We start from the raw sequence: 19602 nt of genomic DNA, 5'->3' as shown, positions 1-19602 counted from the left end.
AGCCGGGCTGCTCTTACATTACACCAGTGCTGTTTATCTTCCCTCCTCCCTTTTGGAAGAACCCCCGCGAAAGCCTTAAGATTTTTTTTTGGGGGGGGGACGACAACACACAAGACCGGGCCCGTGTGGGGAGCCGCCGGGCCCCGCAGACCCCCGCCGGGAAGATGGCGGCGGGGGCGAAGAGCCCCGCAGCCGCCCCTCCGGCCCCTCCCGCCGCCGGGCCCCGCCACCGCCCATTCCCCCTTCCCTCCCCTGCGGGCGGCGATTGGCGGCGGCGCTGCCGGGCGTGAGGCGGGGCGGCGGGGCGGGCCGGCGCCCAGAGCGCCGGGCGGCAGCAGGTGGCTGGGCTCCGCTCCGCTCCGCGCTCCCGCCTCGCCTCGCCTCGCCCCGCCGCCTCACCGCGGCCCCCGCCGCAGCCAAGACGCCGCGGGCCGTGCTCCGAGTGAAGAATGGGGCGGCGAAGCTGGCCAAGCCGCCGCCGGCGGCGGGCGAGGCCCCCGGCGGCGCCCCCGGACCCGGGCTCTTCATGGAGCGGTCGCAGAGCCGCCTCAGCCTCTCCGCCTCCTTCGAGGCCCTGGCCATCTACTTCCCCTGCATGAACAGCTTCGACGAGGAGGACGCGGGTACGGGGAGGGGGGGGGCCTGCAGCCGGGCCGGTTGGTGTCGGTTGCGAGTGGGGCCGGGGGCGCGTAGCGGTAGGGGTGTGCGTGGGGTGGGGAGGGCGCCCCGGGGATGTCGGTGGGGCCGGGGGCAGGGTGTGGGGCCGGTTCCCTGCGTCCGTGTCCACCCACGGGTGCCGTGGGAGCAGGGGGGAGGGCGCAGGCTTGGGCGGCGTGGCGGGTTTGGGCAGGAGAGGGTGGATTTGCTGTGTGTGGGCGCTAGCAGTGACCCCGCCGCGGGTTTGGGGTGTAAGGGGTCCCCCTCTGCTGCCCAGCGGGTTTTCAGCGTGGGCTTTGTGTGCGTGGGGTGCAGAAGGGTTTGTGCAGGGAGGCGTGTGCCTGTGGAGATGAAAAGGAAAATTTTTTTTTCATGAAGATGAAATGCGCTCCCTCTTCTAACCGATGGCAAACCCAGGGCATTCGCAAATGGAGCGGCTTAGGCGCTTGTGCCGAGCTGCGCGAAGCGAAGGGCAGCGCTCGGGGGGAAGGCATCCATTCCGCTGGACCTTGGGTCCGGTCTGCTGCCGATTTATACACGGTGACCTCTCGGGCTAATCGTTCGGAGGGGTCATTGGCACAATGCACCACGCTGCTGTTGGAGAGCGGAATTAAAGGGATTCCGTTTCAATGAGGGTGAAGTACATCACAAAAAGCATACAAAAACCTTTCAGAATGGACACAGTGATATGCCTGCTTCGTGAAGACCTTTCTGGCTTCAAAGAGTTGGCAGTGGTCATAAAATAAGACTAGGCTTCAAAAAGAGGGCCATTGGTAAGAAAAAGTAGGAAAGGAATTGGGTTGAATGGGAAAGGAAGGATGCTGGGTGCTGGGGAAGGTGCTGGGAGTAGAGGGCGGCACAGCAGCGGCGTGGGTAGGGAGGACATGCGAGGGAGTGGATGGAGAGCGGTGTATAAGCACTTTGTCTATTCCCAGCAGCTCACTTACAAATGGAGGATGTTTTTCACAGTACACACTGTACCAGAGACCAAGCCTTTCTGTGAATCTTCTGAGCAGCAAATAATGAAAGTTGGTAACTAAGGCGTATTTTAAATCTGGCTGTCATGGTTGCATCCCTCAAAATGCCGGCGTGCTCCTTTGTCTGGCAGCTCATCCCAAGATGTGCAAATGCCAGCAGGAGTACATGGGCAAATCAGCCTGCTCACTGCTACACCTGTAATGTTGTTTTTAAAGGAGCTGACGTAAGAATAAATTCATCATCTGTGTGATTAACCTAGGATTGTCATCAGCATCTTGCAGGAGTGTCAGGCAGAAGCCTGCATCCTCCAACGGATGTAATTTTAAAAATTTTGTTCTCAAAATTATGCTGATGATTTATTTGCACTTCATATTTGGTTTGAATGCTGGAGAGCGTACAATAATGGGAGCTTTGGGAAGTCTCGGCGCTGTTGCTTCAGAAATGATTGATAGTGAGACACGCTCGAGTACTAGAACCTGACACAATGCCTTCAACAGTGTTTCATTCCCCGGTGTCTGGCCCCTCTTGCTCTGAGTAGGTTGATGGTTTAAGTAAATGCTTCTTCTTCCCGTGCTTAGAAAAATGGTTTTGCAGTGAATTGTATTTATTCACACTTACTAAATGTTCATGTATGAATGTTAATGGGTTGCTCTTAATACAGCATAAGTACTTGTCTCTGAATTAAATAAATCTACAATTAAGACCTCATTCTCCAGCAGCTTATTAGTGGCTCTTGCCTGAGTTAGCCTCCTTAGTAAAGCTGCTTGGGATAATGTTCAGTACAGTGGGGACATTGCAGTATCACTCCTGTGTTTTGTGCCTATGAGTGTGCATTCAGACACGTATGAGCAAACAGCAAGAATGAGTGTGTGCTGCTTTGTATTTTTTTTTTGCGTTAAAACTACAAGCTTATAATTTTCTCAAAAAAATAAATGTCATGAAAGAGAAATGATAAAAGAAGTGCTGAAATTGTGCCAGACAAGATTCTGTATTATTCATACCCATACATGCTCCTGAAACTGAGAGAGATTCTGACCAGCTTCAGCTGCAGTGTGATTTCTGTCAAAAAAATAGATCTTCATAGCTTATTCAGGGAGATGGATACTGCACTTCGCAAGATGTTCTCCACAGGAGGTGGCGGGGGAAAAAAAAAAATTGATCCCATGAGCATTGACCAAGTAAACAATCCTATTTCAAACCGACACATCATCCATTTTGTCGGAAGCTGAGAGCCACATCTTTGAGAGAATAGTCATCCTACAGAAAAAGGAGAGGAGCTGATAAATGCCCAAGCTTAAAGGAAGCTTGCCATTTTCCTCTGAAAAGGGAGAACAGCCTAATGAGAGCTCAAATCTAAAAGCAAGAAAAATTCTTGAGGTGTTTCATTTAAGTTACTACGGGTGGGTCAGATTGAAGGAGTGTAAAAGGGAATTTGCAGGAGTGACTATGCTGAGAGCCATGGCGATGTGGAAACGTAGCTAGCCACATCTGGCCAATGCTAACGATACCTCTGGGTTCCAGTATTTCCCCCTTTTAGTCTTGCAAAATGGCTCTGCTTTTGAAAAATGCTTTTACTTATAGAATGTTTCCTTTTCTGCTATGGTCCTTTTGTTCTTCTTTGCTGTCCATCTTCTGGATGTTAGGTGAGAAGCCTCTTCTCATCTTCCACAGCTCTTCTGCCTGCCACACCACCAGTGTGTCTGGACTGAGTTCTCAGCAATGAAGCGGATGCAGATGATACCCACTCACATCTTAGTGCGCAGAAGCAGGCAACCAGCGTAGGCAGGATAGCAACAGGACTTGGAGCAAGAAACTGGATTGCTTTTGAATGCTTCCAGAGCATGAGGATGATTGAGTTTTAAGGTGTCCTGTGGCAAATAAGGCCATGTGCCTGTCGCTCCAAAGAGGTGGATGTGGACTTGCACTCCTACGTTGTAATACCCTTTTTATTCCTCAGCTGTGTATACAAAGAGGATACTCTGAGCAAACACTGAGCTCTCTTCACCAGTAAGCTGCAGTGGGGCTTTGAAATAACAGAAATTACTGTCTGCACTCAGTAGTGTAAGGACTCTAGGTTAATAACTCTCTTGTTCTTGGCATCGTAACGTTGCTGTCCTTCCTGCTGGCTGAGTGCTGCTGTCTTTGCTCCGTTGAGGTCCCCAGCAATGTCAGTGAAGTTAAGGATTTTGAAACTGTGGTTATTGTCATCATAATTGTTGGTTGAACTTATGCAAATGTCTATCCTGAGCCCTGATAATTTTTCAGTTATGGAGTAGTAGGCTGAAAAGGTAAAAATCAATCATGCTCTCTTTGTGTGCACTCTTCTAGAAATGTGAGCCTTAAATCAGTGCCTATTTCTAACAGTGTGAACACAAATTTTCACTGTCCAAGGATCTGCCATATCCGCCGTACACTTGGTCTTGGTCTTGGCTTGACTCGGTCGTTTGGTATGCTGGTATTCGTGTGGCGACGTGTCAGAAGGGACTGAGCTGCTAAGTGCATGGGGGTTAAAAATAGGGCGTTGAGGATTCATTGTGACTGTGGGGACCTGCCTTGTAGGCAGCTTGGGAGTTCTGGGTGCAGTTCCTAGTTAAAATTGCAGGATCGTGGAATGGGGGTGTATGAAATCCACTTTTGACAGCAGCCGTAGCACAGGTCTGCCCAGTCCAGGATGAGGGGTGTCCTTAAGGTTAATGGGATGTTTTTGCTGGCATTAGGGAGAGGCAGCCTGTCTATGTGCAGCATGTGGAGTTTGGAAAATTTGCTAAAGCAGATCAGAACATGAGGTTTTGGTAAAGAGCAACGGGAAGTGATGTGGAGCTGCATGTGCAAAACCCAGTGAGCTTTGGGAAGGGGAGAGGAGGTGGTTTTAGTAACAGGGATGGTCAGTGTAATGGTGGACCTGCTGGGAGTCAGGAAGCCAGAAGCAGTCCTCAGCTCTGAAGAGGTGAGAGCTTCAGACGAGATCCCTGTGTACTACAGAGGACAAGGGCTACCCCTAAAGAAACACAGGTAGGGAAATGCCAAAAATTGCTGAAGGTGATGGGGTTACCTTAAACCCCTGTGCCTAAACTGCAGGATCCAGGAGCATGTCTCAGGCCTGCATGCTCCAGCTGTGCTGTGGCTTAAATGGATGAGATGCAGGCATGCCCCAGCTCCTTTCTGTTTCGTTGTATGTCCTGGTTTTCTTGGGAAGGACACCCACTTGCATTGGCAGAAGGCATCTGAGGCATGCCCTGACAGGGATGCAGATTTGGATGTTTGGGAGACTACAGCCATGGGTCATATTGCGAATGCAGCTGCCCTGAAGTCAGCATCTGCACAAGGGGAAACGCATGTTCCTTACAGGGATCTTGTACCCATGAAAGTGTGGACAGCAGGGAGGCTTTGATGAGGAAGCAGGGGAAGGTACAGAATAGCTGCGAGGGATGTGGTAGGGTCCTACAGGTCATGACCCCGGCACAGGGACTGTCCAGCCTGGCAGACCTCTGCCCTGGCTACGAGATAGCAGAATCAAATCATCTCAGCCAGCTGGAACCAAGTGTCTGGCAGAGAGAAAATGGTTTCCAAAGTCAAAATGTCTCCTAGATACTGACGGTAAGCCTTCCTCGTGTCAGCTGCTCGTTCAGAAAAGAGTTGAGTTATAGATAAAATTCAGCCTGGGCTGCTGCTTTCCCACACTATCAAGCACAGGCAGTTGCACTGTGTTACGATCAATTGCTTTGAAGAGAAGCTATGTGAAATATTAATTTAATGGGTTGATGAAAACATTTAAAACATTGGGGTGGAGGAACATGCTGTAGACACGTAGTTTAGTTTGGAATACTCTTTTGTCTGGGTTTTATCTATTGAACTCTATTTTAAACATTGAACTCCTCTATTATTTTAAACATTAAAGCATCACAAAATTATTAGAGAGAGCCCCTATGTGTATTTTCAACTTGCCATGGATATTTCTCAGTTGCAGCACTGTGTCAGATTGGGGTACATATGTTTTTTAAAGAAAGTGATGATACAAGTCTTTTAACTAGTCTATTTGTATATTTTTAAAAAAATGCATATGTATCAAGCCTGTTAAGTCCTTTTGGTGTTCAGTCTGTTTTTGCTTCACCCAAAGTTATCTTTGAAGTTCTGTAAGCCTCTAACTAGTTCTGTTAGTTGTTTGTTAGGTGGGTAACCATGTTGACATGGCAAACGTGCAGGGGACAAGGGACATTATTTGCACAGATGGAATGTTAACTATTTTTGTTATTTATCTTTTACAAATGAAATGATAGTTAATCCCTGTAACCCTGCAAAGACACAAACTCTAGGGCTCATCTGGCAATGCAGGATGGCAGTGCAGGATCATGTGGATGCTGCAGGACAAATCTGAATCAGTCTTGGAATATTCAAGTATGTAGCGAGTTTGCCTGTGGCCTAATACCTGCTGGGCACCTAGCCAGCTTGCTTGGCTGGTGCAGGAGGCAGGAAAAGCCATGGCTTTTCTCTCTTCTTGCACAGTCAAGGGTGTATCCTTGGCAATAGGTCATCCTAGTGATTGCAAGAAATGTCGCTGTCCCTGCTGGGCACATTCTCACTCTAGGTAAGCAGATGTTTGTTTTATAAATGGATTAAAATTAAGAACAATTTTAGAAGGGCTGCTGTCAAATCAGTCTTTCATCAGAGGAAAGTGTATGAAATGGACCAACAGCCTAGAAGAAGAATTGCGGATAATACCTGCAGACATCGGTGATCTCACACCCGGTCATGAGTTAATCCAGATCATAAATTCAATGACTGACACTTACACAGCAGATGTGCCTCGTTGGTGCAGAGCTGAACAAGCTGTGCTGTTCCTTACATCTCCTGTGCACTAAAGGCAGCTTGGTACTCTCTGGATCTGTTGCCTGCATCTGTGATCGGTAGACTGCAATTACAGGGGATGAGTTTTGTCTTCTCCTGTGGCCATGTGAGACCAGAGAGCAGGAGTCCTGTGAATGAGTCAGCACTAGGAACAAGAGATTTGAAACCTCGTCCTCATTTGTGTTGCTCTTGGTATTGTGGCACGTGAGAGCCGTAGTCCTTGGCCAAGTTCATGCTGTGCCTGTAGAAATGCAAAGCAAGATGGCAGTCTGTCCCAAAGAGCTTACAGTCTGTGGCAAAACCCAACAGATGGGTACAGTTAGACAGATGGGAGAGCGCAGGGAAGGGTGACGTGGTATAGGTCAGCACTCAGTGTGGCAGGCAGCCTTCCTGGGGCACCGGCTGCCGCCCGCTCCCGTCTCCCACTGGGCACCCTGGCAGAGTCATCCAGCATGCCCCAACCTGGATCATCCACCTGTGCCCTGTGCTGGTGCTGGATGTATGCTGAGGAACTGTTTTACATGATGTGGGATGGGGGACAAGAGAGGTAGCAGCTAGCCCTGGGATCTCAATCACTGTGCCACGATGTGCTGCGTACATGTTTCCTTGGTGGTCACCCAGGTATGGACAGGGGAGAGGGTATGTGGATCAGGTCATGGGCCTCCTGACGGTGGCACTGTGCTGTCCCCTTAGTGCTGCTTATTGCAGCACATGCTTGATGTTGTGGGAAAGCACAATATTGTCTCCTTCCCTCGAAGGTGGCTGCGTCTGGCCTGATGTACGTTATAGGCATTCGGAAGATGTTATGTTCCAGCCACGTGTGCAGAAGCTGTAGAGGCCTGGTTATACGTGACCCCTGCCAGCCACAGGGGAAGGATACCTCTTTCTCTTATCTCTTATTTTGCTGTCAGTTTACTTCCAAATAGAGGACTCTGTCCCTCGAAAGCTTTCTGACTAGGAGAGACTGTTTCCTTACTGCTTCTATTTCATGTGAAGTTAACTTTAATGCAACATTTATTAATGCAAAAGCACTCTGTTCTCCAGGCTAAAAAAATTATCTTTGTCAGATTCCTACATCAGGACAAGTTGTGAAATGCTGTAACTACTCTGCTTCAACATTTCTGTTTGACAGAATGTATGTATCTGCTTTGTGTAGGGAAGAATTAAGTTTGATTGGAGTAGTTGTTTTGAGGAATAATTTAGCTGCGCGATTATTTTCTGAAGCACTATCTGCTTGTATTTGAGTGCCTTCAGTTAGATTAGAAATGTGAGCATTTTAATTTAGGAAGTGGTCTGCAAGTTGCTGATGTGTTCTAGTGGGGCAGTGAGACCTGGCTCATGCAGGCTTCTCAGCCCCGCTGTCTTCTCCTCTCTTCCCCACAGACATCTGTCGTGAAGCACCGTTAGCATATTTGAATAAGGATTTCTGGTCTTCTGCAGAACCGTTCAACACAATTTGAATATCCATCTATCCAAATGCTATTCCTTTGAGGCTTGGTTTTATTTTCTGGGAGAGGGTGTGAAAACTGTACTATAATGTATGGGAACTTGTCATGATAGGGATCCTGAACGCAAATGATGCCTCAGTAGGTGCTATTGCTTAAATCATCCACTGATGACACGCACAAATTAGGCACACTCTGCTTTCGCTGTCAAATTATGCTTGCCTTGGGATCTGCATTTAAGTTATATATTTGGCTTTGCTTTTGCAAGGCAGCACGCATGTAAAGGCTGGAAAGCCCTGATACAGCCTAACTTCTTATAAGAATAAAGCCAAGCTCAGTAGCCTGATCTTTTAACCAAATCCAGCCTGTTAAGTCATTGCAGCAGATGTTTCAGCTTCATGCCATTAGAGTGTTATATCGTCTTTGTCCCATACACAAAGAACCTGTACAGCCTTGCAGAAGCCAGTCTAAAATGTTTGTCTGCTCAACAATTTGGAGAGTACAGCGTGTACTGAGGTACATGTCACATTTTTCTCAAAAATGTTTTATGACTAAGAGGAGCTCGTGCTAATGTCCTTATTCTTAGAAATGTAGAGGTAGAAGGGTCCTGAGGAGTCACTTGTGTCCACTCCCCAACTAGCTAACGTCTTCCTGTTGAAGTCTACCCTAAAATTTAACTTAAATTAAGCAGATTGCTGGGAGCAAAATAATAGTAATGTGGGAAACAATTGATCGCTGCTGTTTTTAGAGCAACTCTTCACATCACAAACCTGTTCTTCGCAGTGCCAATAATCCCAAGCCAGGAAATGACCGTGATCATGACCATTGCTGCCTGGCATCCCTCCCCCTCCTTTTGCAGCCTTTTGATTTTTGGACCAAAGAAGCGTGATTAAATTTTTGCATGGAACAGTTTTCCAAACATCATGTTGGCTTTGTTGCTGGACTTGGGAACTTGCAGGAGGAGCAGCATGGACAGTGTGCTGGCTGTCGTCTGGCTGCCTCCTACCAGGGAGGAATAACTGTCTCCCACACTTCGTGTGCAATATTCCTATAAATACACACAGAAGTTTGCAAAGTGTCCCCACTCCTGACTCACATATGGGGTATGATCCGCACCACTTTCGAGATCGTTCTCTGCAGGACCGCTGCCTGGCTACTCATTCCCTTTCTGGCATTTGTGCATTTCATTTTAAAAGTGTTCTGAACTTACTACTTTCTACGTTGTCTTTATTAAATTTTCTTGTATTGGTTTGGAGGGGTTGGGCTATTCTATCCCATTGGTATCGTTCTAAATTCTGTATCTATTGTTTAGCAAGACCCGTGCTGCTGGGATTTTTGTGGGACTGGGAGGTGGGGTAAATGGCTGTGATAGTGCTTTGTCCTCCAGACTCCAGCAATACTGCACTGTTTTGTAGATGGTTTTGGCAGCTGGAGGAGAGCTCTGTAACAGGATCCACAGGTGAAGTACAGCATCCTTTGCTGTCAGTACATCTTGAGTGGCCTGTTTTTCCAGGCATCTTCTCATCGCCTCATTTTGCAATGCTTGGCTCAAAGGACTGTTGAGGTGTCATTCACGCTTAATAGCTAGAATAAAGATAATTGTGGTTAATGGTACTTCACATTGGTGACAGATCTCATTTAAGAGGTTATACTCTCCCTCCCATGGCACATGTGGTTGTGCCCATCTCTGGAGCTGGCCGTCCTCTTAGGTGCAAGAGCTCAGCTGTTGGTGGGGTCAGACCTGCAGAATGACCCACCTTGGCGAGGAGACAGCAGCGTCACCGATAGACAGGAGCATGTGGGCACAGCCTGCCCCTCGCTCGGCTCCGTGGGCAGTAGGGATGAGGCTGACATTTCCCAGTGGTGACAGTTTCCCAGTGGTGTGGGACTTCTGCCAGCTGCCCACCAGCAGTATGCGTATTTACAGTTAGCAGGGAATGTATCCTGCCACGTGGATGGAAAACATGCTAATTGTGTTGCAGCCAAGATGTCTAAGAAGATTAAGATATTTTTTTGTTCGAAATCCAGCTCCCTGTTTAGCACTTCTCAGGATCCTGGAAGGATTGGGTGGGTGGGTGTTTTTTTCTTTGTTTTTACTATTTACCTTTCCTTTCTTGTATTTGATGCATGACATCACAGCATTAGTGAAAAGTTAGGAAAATTTGATTGAAGATTAAGGCTGCTGCTTTAGATCCATATTTGGATTTTAATCAGATTGTCAGGAAAATAAATGAGAAGGCTTTTCATTTTTCCAGTGCCTGTTAGACTTCCAGCTGTTGTATTTGGTTCATTTCTGGACGGCGGTATCATGACAAATGAGACCCAGTAGCTTTCTTTGTCTCTTACGTTCAGTTCACGCTGCTGTCCCTCTGGCTGAAGCCCTGTTAGCTGCCATGAAATCTCACTGGTGGCCCGTGGGATTAGAGCAGTTGCTCTGCAGCAGTTCTGTAGAGCCCTTTGACCTTTATAGTAGTTTTAATTAAACTTATGATAAAGGTGGATAGTGGTCCAGACCAACTTTTGAGGCTTGACTGAATTCTGCTTCCCCCCCAGTTCCCCCCAAACCAGAAGAAATTGCAGGAATTGCTGTCACAACCCAGTGTTACATTTTGATGGTGATTTTGGTATGTTTGTCAAAAAACCACATATTTTTGTGTGGGTTGATCCTTGTACGTCTGCCTTTGTGAATCACATAGTCCACAGTTGCATCCCTTCCAGATTTGGGATTTTTGTTTCAATGTAAGTAGACAGGAGAAGGTTAGGTAGTATTACCTGATGTGCCTTGAGATAAAAACAAGCTTTCTGCAAAGAACATTGCTTTGACAACAAGAGTCTGTGCTTGTTTTAAGTATCAAGTACTCAAAGTTGGGCATTTTAAAAAATGCCTGGTAATTTTGGTCTCTAGTATTTGTTGAAAGTGAATGGGATTTGGGGATGTACCTGCCTTCAGCAGTCCAGAAAATCATCCCGCAGCCCTGCAAGCGTGGGGCCGAGACTGCCGCTCTGGTCATACAAAGCCAGCTTGTGCAGAGAGGCAGGCTCTCCCTTGGATTCTGCAATTCCAAGAACTTGATGAAGGAACATTGAAAATGCTGGTCTGGAAAGCAGGGCAAGCAATGCTGAAAGTAGGCGTGCAGGCCAGTGCTCAGCCTGGCAGACAGTGCATATTCAATCAGGGTGATTTATGGAACTGTTTCTGTTAAAAGCTTCCTCGTGCACTGTAGAAAGCGGAGCTGCCAGATTGGTCAAAATCCAATACCCAGACAGTTTGAATTGGCTGCCGGCTGCAGTAATAACCGTGGCGAAACTCTAACAGCCGTTTCATGCAGGCTTTGCAGGCTGCCACATCGTTGCTGCTTCGCAGAAAACAGACAGTGTCAAAATGTTACGTGGTATGAGGACATTTCCATGGTAACGTTAGCATCCCGTGACACCTGTTTTTTGTACTGTGGCGTCAGTGCACGCTGTCATCGTACTTTCTTCATCCGTCTGGGGCCGTCCATCCTGATCATATGGATTTCTTCAGTGACTGCTAGTAGTTATGGGGCTGATGGTGGAAGAGATGCTTTCAGGTGTCTTAAATAAGGCAAGTAATCCTTCTTCTAGCGTAGCAACTCTCACATAATTCATCTTAAAAGCACTTGGTTTTGCTTTTTGCTGCACTAAAATAGCAGCTTTCCCTCTGTGATCAGACAGCTCACTGCAATAGCTGTTTTGTACCTGGCATCAGGAGCACCCGCACTCCTGCCTTGTAGCTCTTTGTCAGGCAGCTCTGGGATCGCTCCGTTCGTGAAGACACTCCAGTCTTGTTTCGGGTCCTATCTTTTCAGCCTGGAGAATGCTTAGCGCTTATTTCCATCTGCAGCCCAACAGCAATCTGCTCCCTCCTCCCCTTCCTTTGCAGGAGCCGTCAGCTGCTCCAGACACTGTTCACCACGGGGCTGTTTTTGGACAGCAGCCTGAGATCTTTGGGTAGAGTCTCATCCATGGCTATCACCTGGCTTCATTTGTGCCTTGATCAATGGTTTTGCCCTGCCTGTAAATACTTAAGTATTTTATACTGCAGTAACCATCTCCCACAAGGATTCTCAGTATTATCCCTGTGTTTTTCCCCCATTTCTGTATATTTCCACCAGGTGACATTTTCCAAAATTAGCATCATGGGGTTTTTTTGGCTGTGCAGGCAACACATGTTTATTGGCTCCTTTCTTTTGACATAGAGAAATCTGTTCTCAATGTTTTATTGATAAGCTAGAGCTTTGGTAAGAAATAATAAAGGTAAAGATGTTTTCTGTATGGCAGCCCATGGACCTTCCACCAGCGCACATTTTTCATGTCTACTTGGTTTTGTAAGAGCAGTAGAGAGATCTCAGTTTAGTTATCATGCATACGTAGGTTCTGAAAATTGCATGGGTAAAGAGACAGTCATTTAACTAATGATTTGCCTACCCAATATGCATAAGGTATCGATGTGCAATCTAGGCATGTGGGTGCACAGCCAGGCTATTTCTCACGCAACGGTGCTGTAGCGCAAAAGGATCATGTATGATAAAACCCAGTGCTTGTGATTTCAGCATCTGGTCTAAAGTATTTCACTTGAAGGCACTGAGAGGGTAAATGTTACTTGAGAAGGAACAGGTTGAGACTAGTGTAAGGAGCAGAACTTGACTTTCGATCATATCTGTTCCTCAGGAGCCACTTCTGGACTGTTTCACAACGATAATTCTTGGCTCTCCCGTTTTGCCCAGTGCTCTGCTTTGAGCCATGCCAGAGTCCCAAGTTATCTTTCTATAAACTTGTTTTTCATCTGTTTCCACTGAATTCCTAGTTTCTGCCTAGTAACAGGAGTAGGTCTGTTGCTGTGACCTATCTGCTCCATCTCTGCAGAAACAGTCTTACTGCTCCTGGATGGGAGGCAGCTACTATGTCCTAAATTCATTTTTTTCCAAGGCCAACCCAAGCCAAGTGCTTCCAAACCTGGCATCGTGTCGGCCCTATTTCAATATTTTTCTATTTCTGTCTCAGTACTGCCTGGCTTACCTACTAGGGAGCTCTATGAAATATTGTACGGTTGGTTGAGGCAAAATGTGGCTTGCTGCTCTAGGAATAAAACCAGGCAAATTATCCATAGCCCTTTAGTTGGTGAATTTAACTCTCTGTTTTCACAGTCTGTTCACTGCAGCCATCTGCTGCAGAGAGACAGCATGCTTGTAGGACAGATTGACTCTGAAAATCAGGAAGTTTTATTTCAGGCCATAATTTTGTGTAATTTCCTGAAATCTAGAAAACTGTTTATTTCCGAAAACGCCTTTCCCCTAGAGCCCTAAGACTGGGTTTCCAAAGATCACCTGGTGTGGGATACTAGCTGCATGAAAAATGTTTTGGTTTGGGCTTTTTTTTTTGGTGGGGGTGGGGGGTGGGGAGGGAGTGAATCCTGAAGCGGTGACAACATGATGACCTGAAAATGTTTCACTGATCAAAATATTAATTGATAATTTCCCAGGCTTCTGTCAGTTTTGTTAGGAATGTGCTTTTCTGTACAAGTTGACCAATCTAAGTGTGTGCTGCAAGTGTCAGTAACGCAGATTTAAAGCAGCATTTGACCTCTGATATACAGTAAATGGTTTGGAGACTGGATTTTGCCTGCCTAATGCTAAACTGGTCTGTCAGGAAAGATTCTCAGCCTTTTATTTCAGTTGGGGGGGGGGGGGGGGGAGAAGCTTAACATCTTGATATGAGTACATCTTACAAGGTTTAGACATTGTAAAAGATTTAGTGACCTGCTCTCTTAAGCTCTTAGAGTCATCAGATTTGAGAGGAAACTGCAGTCAAAAGTGAACATTTTAAAATTTGCTGATCTAAGTGGTCTAATAGTTGACCTGTTTTTCCCCTTGATATTCCTGTACTAATCTCTTCAGAACTGCAGGTGTTCAGTCCACTAAGGCTGCAGTGCAGAAAGGGGAAAAGAGCTGCAAAACTAGGACAGACTTGGATTATATTTAACAGTGTTCTGTTTCGACTTGACAACCAGCTATCGAACACCTACAAGTTTGCAACTGTGATTCACTCGGAAGCTGACATAACTGATGTCACGTTGTATTAATAGCTACAGGATTGTAACTGCTTTTAGCAATGCGATTCATTAACAGCCTTTACAAACACACTGACAATCAGTTGAAAACCTGAAAATATTAGGTGTGTGTATATAAATGGATTATGCCATAAAGGAACCTCCATGTGCTGCCAAATGTGTTTACGGCAAGTTCTTGTGGGTGTTATGCATAATGATTCCTCTTCATCACTTCCAGTAGGTCTTGCTGATAGCAAAGGTGTTTGAGGACTGATCCACACTCTAAATTAATTAGGAGCTGCTGATCTAATGGGGTTACATGATGTGAGTGTATTTGGGAGTTACTGTGTTCACAGTGCTTTTCTTGACAAGTGGAAGCTGTCCAACCAATTCCTGGGCAGCGCTGATGTTTCGGGAAGTGTTTGGTCCTTCACCTGTTTTAGTTGAACATTTTGGCTTCCAATGGGAAGTGTTGTTATGACAAACCATGCCTAGACGGCTCTCTCCAAGCTGTGCTTAGTGCACTGAGTTCAGCTCCCCTTTGAGCTTTGCACACCTTCCTTGCTGTGGGCTGCTAGCCACCTCCAAGGAGTTTTGTGTGGAGGAGGTGGAAGTGTTCATTGCTTCTTACCATCTTCTTTGAAGATACTGAATTAGTAGCTAATGATGGTGGCATATAACCGGTCCTCACCGGCCTCTGTTAACTACCCCCTGGGGTGAGAGGGTCAGTTACTCTTCTAGGCTCTTAGTAAAGTCATCTCTGCATTACGTATGTGCGGTTTTAAGGTTTGCCTCCACCGGCGTGACAGGTCACGACATTGTTGTAGAAGTGAAATGAAAACTGAGATTCAAGAGAGAGAGTGTTCAGCATGGCGTTGGCTCGATGTTGAGTTGTGTGGTGAGACTTGTCACTGGGAGTCAATCTGTGGACCTGTACATTTGGGCTGAGATTTCTAATGCTCTGGGTACCTCTGAGAGCTAGTCCATTGCTCCTTACAGCAGTCTGTCATCTACTTCCTTCATTTCCTTCTTTCCCTCTTATGTACATCACATTGCCTCTTCTCTTCCCTTTGGCCACGAATAATTCAATTGTGATGTTTGCCCTGTCTTGTTCATCTATCACCTGTTTTTGGTGTCTGTCATTTGGACGTGACTTTGCTTTTGGTGACCTGTGACTTTAAGGCTGGCCTCGTGTGCTGACTTCTGGACACAGTGTCTCCTGGGACCCGCAGAATGGCTGGCTCAGGATGCAGCAAAATTGCAGAAACAGGACTGTCTGGCAAGGGAGCAAAATTCCTTATTTTGAGAAGATGGAAATCCTGGGTGTTTTTTCCCCTTTTTCATTGTTCTTTTTTACAAGGTTAGAAACCTTGTTTTCAAGTACATCACCAAATGGTCATTCACCCTTCCTTCTCTAGAATTATACGTAGCTGTCCAGATAATTAAGTACAGTTGATCATCTTCCAGTAACACTGTTTATATTTTAAATGTTGCAATAGCAAACAATTCGTTGGGCATGTAACACATCAGGTGATCAAACCACCTCTGGCTCAACGTGTCTGCTGAAACAGCCTATGACAGTGAAGGAGTGTAATTAGGAAGACACACAGAATGGGGCTGAAAAAAGATGTGAAAAAAAGCAGAAGGATTTGAAAAGGATTAGGAGGGAAAATGACAAACCAGTAGTTAAATGGTGCATGATTAATGACTGTAGAAGTAAAAGGTTGACTAAATATTGTGACTCTGTAATGGCTGCCCCAAAGTAATAGGAAATATTTAGTTCACAAAACTCCAAAAGTGGATTTATATCGACACATATGCTGACTCTGGGTTTAGACATGTTGCTTAGACTTGGCTTAGGTCAAGATGAGTATCTCCCGAGATGCTTTGCTGGTTGACTTGGCGATCTGAGATTCATCTTCTGTCTTTAAAATTCATGATCAGCATCAAAATGTCAGGTACCCCACTGAAATGCTGTGAGATAGTTTATTCCTCTTCTGAGCCTTGGTACAGGTGGGAGTATCAAAACTGTTTGGAGTCATGGGGTAATTGGTGGCTCTTTTGCTGGTATTAAAGGAAATGACATCTGTAATGGAACCATTCTCTTAGCGCTACAAAACAGATTTGCGTATGCAAAAAGAACCTGAAGATGATGCAAATTCCACAGTGCTTCGAGGAGTAGGTAGGTGTTGCTCTCGATAACGTGGAGTTGCTGGATGTAACTCTTTGTCTTAATACCAACTTTGTCATGCCTTTTATGTAATGCTGATCTGGGACTGGATTTATCTCTGGTTTCTTGTCACTACGTATTAAATTATAATTTTCAAGAAGGTACTGAACTCCTCCATGTGTTTAGGAAATATACTGTCGAGGACTTTCAGCAAACTCTGAATTTCCTTTTTTCTGTAGTGTGTCTCTGCTGTTTTAGGATCAGTGCTCGCGTTGTTTCTAGCCATGTTTTCCCTTCAGATGGGGCCTACAGCCATTCCTAGATCTGCTCTCATGTGTCTTAGAGGAACCAAAGTTGTATACTAACACGTTGGACAACTCAGCTGGACAGCAGGTTGATCATGAGCCAGCAACGTGCCCTTGTGGTCAAGAAGTCCAACGGTATCTTGGGGTGCATAAAAAGGAATGTGACTAGCTGGTTGAGGGAGGTTATCCTCCCTCTCTGCTCTGCCCTAGTGAGACCACATTTGGAGTGCTGCGTCCAGTTCTGGGCTCCCCAGTTCACGAAAGGCAGGGAACTACTGCAGAGAGTCCAGCGGAGAGCTACCAAGATGCTCAGGGGACTGGAGCATCTCCCTTATGAGGAAAGGCTGAGAGTCCTGGGTTTGTTCAGCCTGGAGAAGAGAAGACTGAGGGGGATCTTGTCAATGCTTACAAATATCTAGAGGGTGATTGTCAAGGGGATGGGGCCAGACTGTTTTCAGTGGTGCCCAGTGACAGGCCAAGGGGCAACGGGCACAAGCTGGAACACGGGAAGTTTCCCCTGAACATGAGGACAAACCCCTTCCCTGTGCGGGTGCCAGAGCAGGGGCACAGGCTGCCCAGAGGGGCTGTGGGGTCCCTTCCCTGGAGACATTCACACCCCGCCTGGACGCGGCCCTGTGCCCCTGCTCTGGGGGTGCCTGCTCCAGCAGGGGGTGGGACGGGGTGAGCTCCAGAGGTCCCTTCCAACCCCTGTGGTTCTGTGTGTTTTAAAGTTCACGATTTGTCTCAAACTGATAAAAACCAACACAAGCGAAAGTGCCATCCTAACACTGAGATGCTTTGACCAAAGATTTGTGGTTGACATAATTTTTCTATTGGGAGCATTGAAGCAGAGCTGCAGGATGGGGAAATTTTGACTGCAGCTGTGTTTGGCTGTCATGAAGAACATTTGCTGTTAATATTGTAGTGTGGAGCCCCAGTGAAATGATTCTGTAACCTTTGATTTGTGGTGTGTGTGCTTCCTAGAGGGTAGGGAGCTACGGAAGGCATCTGTTGTCTGTTCCTTGCTGGAAAGCACACAGGCAACATTGGAGGAAGCAGTTTCTCTGTTTTTCCCCCTTTTTTTTTTAAAAAAAAACAACACAGCCAACCCAAAATCTCATTACTGTCAAAAGTAATGTTTTTTCCTGTTACCGCTTATTTATGACAACAGGGTTGGACGTAAGTAATGGTAATTGTTACAAGTTTCTTTTTTCTTTAGCGAGAGCGCACTCAGTTTCTGTTTCCCTGCGTGGTGAGCAGTTCCCCACCAGTTTCTTTGGGGCTTTCATGTTGTATTGGGAGAGAAGAGAAAAACTTTTTCTAATATGTGAATCTGACTGTAAAATCACGGAAACTGGAATAATGGGTGAGTGGGAAGGGAGCAGATTTAGGACTCTAAACTGTTTTTGGCTCATTTTTGGAAGTCTGCATTTCAGTTGGCCCTCCTTCCCTGCCTTTTAAGAACTGTTGCAGGCATAGCTGAACTAATTACACTACTTCTCAGGCAGCCCCACAGGGGCTCTGCTGGCTCCTGCCATCATCCCTGGTGTATTTGGATGTGCAGGCTGCAGTCTGAGCATAGCTGGAGCATCTGTCATCACTGCTCACCTGGCTCTGGCTTCTTGTGGCAGATCAGAAGCTGAACTGTAACAGGCGTTTCCTTTGGTGGGGGCACTTAGTAAAATCTCTGTTCTGTCCATGGGTGCTCATTGTCATGAATCTTTGGGAATGTACTACCTCTGAAACATGACCTCTCCATCCAGTGTAGTTCAAAGGTTCGGAAGTTACAGGGGATGGAAAAAGAGGAGAGACAAATCTCATTTCCAGAGGCAGCTCCATTGAAAAGGTTATCTTTGCTCTGCAGAGGGGGAAGCTGCTGCTCTGGGTTGCATGCTTAGAGCAAGGGTTGGATTTGCAAAGATATTTAGACACCTAAAGAGTCTTCAGAGCTTTAAAGTGTGTTTCATGAGCCAGTTCCCACCAATCCAGTATCTATGTTGCCAAAAGGCTAACCATCTTTAAGAATTCAGCCTTTAACTGCAGGTGGGGGGTGTGGTTTTGTGTGCAGGCAGCCAGCGCCCACCTTCCTGAAGGGCATGAGGGGCTGTGGGCAGGTCGAGCCCTCCTCGCTCAGCGTGGTGGGAATCCTGCAAAGTCTGCTGGAGGCTGTGGACCTTAGAGAGCTCTAGACCCTTCACGAGTCGGAGGTCTGGGGTGTGAAGTGTGGTAAATAATTAGCTCTCAATAATGTCTGCAGTGACTTTCATCTTGTCAGTGAAGTAGTTATTAGAGGTGTGTATTAGGAATCTGTTAATCTTCAAAGATAAAACCATCTATATGAAACGTTTGAGTATGAAATAACATTCTGTCGCCGTGGGACAAATGACTGTATGAGAAATGGATTTATATTATATACTGCTTCATAATTGGGATCCTTGAGTATAGTTCTGTGTTTGTTGGGCACAAATGTGGAAGAAAGATTTTTACTTAATGCAACTGCTGTTTTATTTCTAATGCTTTCAATAGGAAAATCTTTCCATTGTATTATAACAGTCTGTGCAGGGTGCTTTTGATTTTGGCAGGTAGGATTTAGAAGAGTTCAATTCTCCTGGATACCTATGCCCGTGCTGCATTGCAACGGGAGTTAATGGGAATAGCCAGCTGTGAAAGGAAAAGAATAGATCCCAAAGATTAGATTGTATGTAAGAAATTTCAGCTGACTGTTATGCAGAGCTAGTCATCTAAATTGAATTTGATGGAGAAGAGATCAGTAAGTGGATTACTGTCATCTGCCCATCATTGGCTGGGCATCAAGGGTTAATCACAAAGTGATGTCCACAAGTCCGGTGAAAGTCCTCCAGTGAGACTTGTGAATTATTACTAGTTTTATCTTCCCGTGTCCTGGCTTATCTACAAAGGAGGTCACATGGCATTAGAAGTGGGCTTTCACTCCCCATTTTGAGAAAATTCACTGCTGATGTGCGATGTTCTAGGAATTGGACAGCATAAAGTAAAAACAAGCTGACAGGACCACAGGTCTGCCGTATCGGGAGGAGGAGCTCCAACCTCCTGGCTAAGGAGCTGTAACCAAGTGTTAAGGCTGTACTTGGAAAGCAGAGAAATGCCACAAAT

At 46.3% G+C, this 19602-nt stretch overlaps 1 protein-coding gene across 1 annotated transcript in view; it reads left to right on the top strand.

Annotated features, from left to right (window-relative positions):
* The first annotated feature begins 292 nt into the window (after positions 1 to 292).
* The window catches only part of RIMS4 (regulating synaptic membrane exocytosis 4), a 61541-nt gene continuing 42231 nt past the window's right edge, over positions 293 to 19602 (top strand). The window contains exon 1 of the mRNA XM_064465717.1: positions 293 to 623. Within this exon, the coding sequence (XP_064321787.1) occupies positions 527 to 623 (97 nt within the window). The 5' untranslated portion in view covers positions 293 to 526. The remainder of the gene's footprint in view (positions 624 to 19602) is intronic.

This window comes from Phalacrocorax carbo, chromosome 14 (genome assembly GCF_963921805.1).
Source record: "Phalacrocorax carbo chromosome 14, bPhaCar2.1, whole genome shotgun sequence".
NCBI classification, from domain to species: Eukaryota; Metazoa; Chordata; class Aves; order Suliformes; family Phalacrocoracidae; genus Phalacrocorax; species Phalacrocorax carbo.
This window is presented reverse-complemented; position numbering and strand designations above follow the sequence as displayed.